Source organism: Plectropomus leopardus, unplaced genomic scaffold (genome assembly GCF_008729295.1).
Source record: "Plectropomus leopardus isolate mb unplaced genomic scaffold, YSFRI_Pleo_2.0 unplaced_scaffold23157, whole genome shotgun sequence".
Taxonomy (NCBI): Eukaryota; Metazoa; Chordata; class Actinopteri; order Perciformes; family Serranidae; genus Plectropomus; species Plectropomus leopardus.
This window is the reverse complement of record NW_024625111.1, coordinates 1-6,646: the sequence shown is the minus strand read 5'-3', so window position 1 is coordinate 6,646 and position 6,646 is coordinate 1. Positions and strand designations below refer to the sequence as shown.

At 36.4% G+C, this 6,646-nt stretch overlaps 1 protein-coding gene across 1 annotated transcript; it reads left to right on the top strand.

Moving 5' to 3' along the window:
* Positions 1–1,897: 1,897 nt before the first annotated feature.
* On the top strand, positions 1,898–5,485 carry LOC121966115 (tectonin beta-propeller repeat-containing protein 1-like; the record flags this gene model as incomplete). The annotated part of the gene is made up of 9 exons (XM_042516221.1): positions 1,898–1,983; positions 2,088–2,184; positions 2,272–2,351; positions 2,439–2,495; positions 2,583–2,757; positions 4,038–4,173; positions 4,361–4,453; positions 5,123–5,229; positions 5,312–5,485. Coding segments are annotated over exons 1-9 (939 nt in total), but the record flags the coding sequence as incomplete, so codon positions are not given.
* Between the last annotated feature and the right edge of the window lie 1,161 nt (positions 5,486–6,646).

The following is a 6,646-nucleotide window of genomic DNA, read 5'->3' as shown; positions in this document are numbered from 1 at the left end:
GGCCATAAACCTCATAATTTAGCATGTCACAAAAACACGGCCACCAAGGTATAGTATGTCGAAAAAAGTCAAATTTTGACCCCTCCTAAAAACAGCTTAAAACACCATAGAATAGCTTCTAGAGACGTGTCATAGTATAAAAAGTGGGAATAATGTATGAAAAAGGCCAAAAACATCGTAATTTACCACATCGAAAAAACGGCCAACAAGGCAATAGTATAGTATGTCGAAAAAATTCAAATTTTGACCCCTCCTAAAAACTGCTGAAAAAGGCATAGAATATCTTCTAGAGACGCGTCATAGTATACAAAATGGGAATAAAGGCATAAAAAGCCCATAAACCTCATAATTTAGCATGTCACAAAAACACGGCCACCAAGGCAATAGTATAGTATGTCGAAAAAAGTCAAATTTTGACCCCTCCTAAAAACAGCTTAAAACGCCATAGAAAAGTTTCTAGAGACGTGCCATAGTATAAAAAATGGGAATAATGTATGAAAAGGGCCAAAAACTTCATAATTTAGAATGTTGGGAAAATGGGCAACAAGGCAATAGTATAGTATGGCAACAAAAGTCAAATTTTGACCCCTCCTAAAAACTGCTGAAAACTACATAGAATAGCTTCTAGAGAAGCGTCATAATATACGAAGTGGGAATAATGTATGAAAAGGGCCAAAAACCTCATAATTTAGCACATCAAAAAAATTGCCACCAAAGCAATAGTATAGTGTGTCGAAAAAAGACAAATTTTGACCCCTCCTAAAAACTGCTTAAAATGACATGGAATAGCTTGTATAGACAAGTCAAAGAATACAAAGTGGGAATTAAGGCAGAAAAAAGCCAAAAACCTCATAAGTTAGCATGTCAAAAAATGGCCAACAAGGCAATAGTATGTTGAAAATTGTCAAATTTTGACCCCTCCTAAAAAGTGCTCAAAATCACACAGAATAATGACATAGAATAGCTTGTGGAGGCGTGTCATTGTATACAAAGTGCGAATAAGGACTGAAAACCTCATAATTTAGCATGTCAAAAAAATTGGCCAAAAAGGAAAAACTATACTATTTTGAAAAAGTCCAATTTTGGCTGATCCCAAAAACTGCTGAAAATGACATGGAATAGCTTGTAGAGATGCGTTATTGTATAAGAAATGGGGGGAAAAAACATATTATAGCTCATACAGACATTTCATAGTGTAGTGGAAAATGGAATTCCATTTTTTCGATTCGACATTTAGAGTCTATTCGATTCGACACAATTCGACATTTTTCAACATACTATACTATGTCGTTTTCAGCCATTTTTTTCAACATTCTAAAATTTTATTCTTCATTCTATATTATGAAATTTTTGGCCTTTTTTTTCGACATGCTCTACTATGACGTGTCTCTACAAGCTATAACATGTCATTTTCAGCCATTTTTTCAACATGTCAAAATTTGACATTGTTTGACAAACTATACTATGTCGTTTTCGGCCATTTTTTGCACATGCTATATTATGACGTATTTGGCCTTTTTTCCCATATGCTATACTATGACGTGTCTCTACAAGCTATACTATGTTATTTTCAGCCATACAAACAACAACATCAAAATACAAACAGAGAGGTACAATAAAACAGCTAAAAACACAAAAAAGTTATTTTGCGTTGCGCTATCATTCTAAATTCTACATACTGGATCTTTCAATGCCGAATTTATTTCACCTTTACATTTAATTATTTGCTTAACGTCTAAAAGAGAATCAGTCTTCTTCTAACAGCTTGTAGTTTTACGTGCAGTTGCTTTAGCATTGTCAGAGATTCGAGCTGTCCAGTCATGCATACACACACAATGTTTAACAATGTATCACCTACCAATTATTGTCCATGTTTGTGCTCGCTGCAGGAGACGCAGTTCAGAGGCATCAGCAGACGGATGTCAGGAGTGTTCACGTGTATGAAAATCAAAGATGGAACCCTATGACGGGATACACAGACAAGTAGGAACATTTCAGCTTTTAAAAAGTTCATTGAAGTCTTTGCAGTTTAGCTTGAGTTTCTGGCTACTCTTATAACATTACATTTTTGGGTTCTTTGGCTCCAGAGGACTTCCCACTGACCGACCCATGTGGAGTGATGAGAGCGGACTGAAGGAGTGCACCAAAGGCAACACGCACCCGCCCTCCCCTCAGTGGTCCTGGGTAGGTGGCATTGATTAACAGTTCTTCCTACAAACACGTTTTTGTGTTTCATCACCGGCTGATTCTCCACCACCACACTGTGTTTAGGTGTCAGAGTGGGCTGTGGACTACAACGTCCCTGGAGGGACAGACAAAGAAGGCTGGCAGTACGCTGCGGACTTCCCTGTGTATGTTACAATTATTTTTTTCACGTTGTTAAAAAAAAAAAAAAGTGAGAGAAAGGTGTTTCATTTATCTGACTTCTGTCCCTACAGGACTTTTCACGGCCACAAAACCATGAAAGACTTTGTCAGGCGCAGAAGATGGACGAGGTAATCAAACTCTGTCACACATTTCTGTCACATGTAACTCACAGTTTCTTAAGATGTAAAAAAAAATAATCACATACTCACATACAGGAAGTGTAAGATCACAGTGAGAGGTCCGTGGCAGCAGGTGCCGCCCATCCGTCTGAGTGACATCTCTCTGATGCCTTGCCTGGCTCAAAGCAGGATGGAGCAGGTCCCCGTTTGGGCCCTCAGTGACAAGGGAGATGTTCTGTGTCGCCTGGGAGTCAGCCCCCAAAACCCTGCGGTGAGAAACAGAATAACTGACAGTAAACATTTACAGTTACTTTTAGATTTACAGTGAGCGCAGCAGGAAAGATTTCTAAATTTGCTGAATATTCCTCGATCTAAGACTCTTACATCATGATCATTGTTGTTCCTTTAAAATGTCAGTTTGCATTCATGTTTTCTCTGCAAACAGTGACCATGTTTACATGTGTATTAATATTCCACTATTATTAGCAAAAAAAAAAGGTTGTAGTATGTCAACCAAAATAGCATAAAAAAGTCAAAGTATACACCATCGTCCACAAAAAGCAGAAAAGAGTAATAGTATAGTATGTCGTCAAAAATGGAAAGAAGATGTCTAAGTATAGTTTGTTGTCCAAAATATCATAGAAAAGTTACAGTTAAGTCGTACTATAGTATATCATCGTCATCATCATCATTAAAAATTCATAGTAGAGTGTCGTCCAAAATAGCATTATAAAAATCACTGTCTAATATGTCATCCAAAATACCATTAAAAAAGTCATATTATAGTTATATGTTGTCCAAATTAACATAAAAAACTCATATGTTCAAATTACATCATGGTTATCATTTTATTGTTTTAATTTAAAGCAGTGACCACTACCTAATATTCTCTTCTATTATTCAGAATATGACAATTTTATGAATTTGACACGGGTCATGTAAACAGCATAATCCAAATTAGGCCTATTTCTGAATGCAGTATTTTCAGTGACAGCATGTGGGGTATGTCGGTATTATTCAGGTTTTAGGGGCATTATTTGGACAAGTATGCAACACATTCTGAATATGCATCACACAGACAAACAAGCCAACAGTTCCAAACACACATACTTAGTACAAATACTTTTAACATACTAAACATTATGAACTTGGATATTATCAGGATTTTGGATGTTTGCAAATATCACAATGCTTACCTTTTCAAAATGAGGTGAGGAATGAAAGGGGAAGGCTTTGTTTACACAGTTTAACAAGTCTACCGACGATGAAAATCCTATTTTGATGCAAAAAAGCAAAAGGGCACAAGCTGCTCCACCTGTTTTCCATATTTTGACAAAATAAACATGTTAGGGCATGCAGATTGTTGTATGCACAGCTGCATGCCAACGGGAATATAAGTGGAATATTAATTTTTATCAGCCATGTGCACAGGTCAGCAGGAATGTTATCGTTTTTGGAAAAAGAGCAAAATACTGAATCTTTTGTGCATGTTAAGGTAACTAGTGCTGAAAACAACAAATCTTTTTAAGTCCAGTGTTTCTGACCTGACAGGGCAGCTCCTGGCTCCATGTGGGCACAGACCAGCCTTTTAAGTCTATCAGCATCGGCGGAGCCAACCAGGTATGGGCGATCGCCAAGGACGGAGCTGTTTTCTACAGAGGATCTGTTTCCCCACAAAATCCTGCAGGTTGGTGAAAGATGTGAAACTTCAGTTATGTTGTACAGTATCACATCTGCAAGACCAAAAGTCTGGAAATCTGCAATGCATCATCAAAAATTCAAATGTTGCATGCAGCATTAAAAGCCCCTGAAGGTTTTACTGTTTGAGATCACGCAGCAGCCGGTAAACCTCCAGCGCTCTCGTCCCTCTACAGGAGAATGCTGGTACCACATCCCGTCTCCCCCCAAGCAGACTCTCAGACAGCTGTCTGTTGGACGGACCTCTGTCTTTGCTGTGGATGAAAACAGTGAGTATTAGATTATTATTATAAGAACTAAACACTTTATCAACATACTATACTATGACTTTTTTTAACAAAATATGCTATTACTTTTTTGACATACTATACTATGAGTTTTGTTTCTACATACTGACTGACTATGACTTTTTTCTTCTTTTTTTTTTACATACTATGACTTTTTAACATTTTTTTCTGACATACATACAAGGACTTTTTAACAAACTATGCGATTACTTTTTTCGACATACTATATTATGACTTTTTCAACATATACGATTACTATTTTGAACATACTATAATATGACTCCTTTGATATAGTATACAATTACTATTTGATCATATTTTACAATGACTTTTTTCAGACATACAATTTTTTTTTTACAATTTTTTTTACATACTACACTATGACTTAGTAATTGTTGAAAAAGAAAAAGTCATACTATAGTATGTCAATAAAACATTTACAGTTTTGAACATATTTTAGTTCGTCTTTTTCCGACATACTATACTGTGACTTTTTCGACATACTTTAATATGTTTTTTCAACATTCGTACTATGCTTTAACTTTTTTCCACACACTATAGTATGAATTTTTTAACTTTTTTTCCGACATACTTTACTTGGCCTTTTTTTTACATCCTCTTACAATCTATTTTTATTTTGTCTTTGTGCAGGTAACCTGTGGTACAGACAGGGCCTCACCCCCAGCTATCCTCAGGGCTCTGCGTGGGAGCTCATCTCAAACAATGTCACCAAGGTTTCTGTGGGACCGCTGGACCAGGTCAGTACAACCACAGTGGACAGGAAGTTGATAGTAAACCTTGAATGGCTGGTGTTTGGCTCAGTGCTGTTGCTCTCTTCAGGTGTGGATCATAGCAGATGGAGTTCCAGGTTTCCCCTCTGAGACTCCCGGAGCCGTCTGTCACAGGCTGGGGTTAGGACCCATGCAACCCAAGGGCCAGTCCTGGGACTATGGTATAGGGGTGAGTTCATTATCATTAAGTCCCTGCAATGCATATTTTAATAATAATGTGAAAGTAAAATAAAACACTTACCTTAAAACTCTTGTTGCTTCTGATGTCATCACTGCACATTAACTAAAACAACCAATCAGGGCCAAGGAGTCTGTTACGAAGCTGTCAATCCTGTCTAACACTGCTCAAATTTGCAGCGCTGATCAAATATGAATCAAGATTCTGTTACTGCATAACTTGTTTCTCACTTTTCAGAAACATATTTAGGTGCACTGTTAACACACTAAGATATGTATCTGAAAACAACATCTGAAGAAATAGGCGATGCAATAACAAAAATCTTGATTGTTTTTTTTCCTTCAGGCTGCTGAGGATTCTAGTGGATGACTATCTGTCGCATGCACTTCAGTTTTAGCAAATTTGACAAAAAGTTTTTTTTTTATATAAAAGTAAACTGAATCTTTAGTATGTTTTTAATGCTAGCACTCGAGGAATTAAAATGGAACTTGAAATATATACGAAAGAAACCTATTTTCTTGTTGTCAAATTAAATCCAATTACTACAATGTTCGTCTCTAAAATACTTTGGTACTTTGCCCCAAACTGTTGGTTCCTCCTCCAGATGTAAATATTTAAAAACTGCTCACAAATATATAGTTTTTTTTTTGTTTTTTTTTTTTAAGTAAGTAGTTTCCTAAAACTGCTGGGCACTGTAGTTTTTTTCACACATAACTCAAACAGGAAAAAATGGTGCATCTGTTTGGGACTATTTTCAGTGGAGGACTAAGACACATTTGATGCAGACCTATCTTTAAAATATAAAATAATAATCTCTTTTACATCGAAAAGTTGCACAAAAATTACTCATACAGTGTGCAGCTCATCAGTCTGATTATTACCTAAATATTAAATAGTGCAAATAAAAGTTTTCTGGATCACAAAATAACACCCAAATTTTAGCTTGACATTGTACTGTATTGTACTGTACTGTACTGGAGTATGCAAATTACTCATCCAGTTTATTACATTTTTTTCCTTCATTATTTTATTTTACTAACTAGATTTACTGAGGCCTAAAACGTGCTCTCTTAAAAGTATACGGTGGACTTGTTAGTGCCCTCTAGTGCATAAGTTCAGTAACATGCAAGTAAGCTAAGAACATTATGGGAGGATCTGTGCATTCAAGTCGTGCATGCTTGCAGCTGTGCACACGCAGTTCTGTCA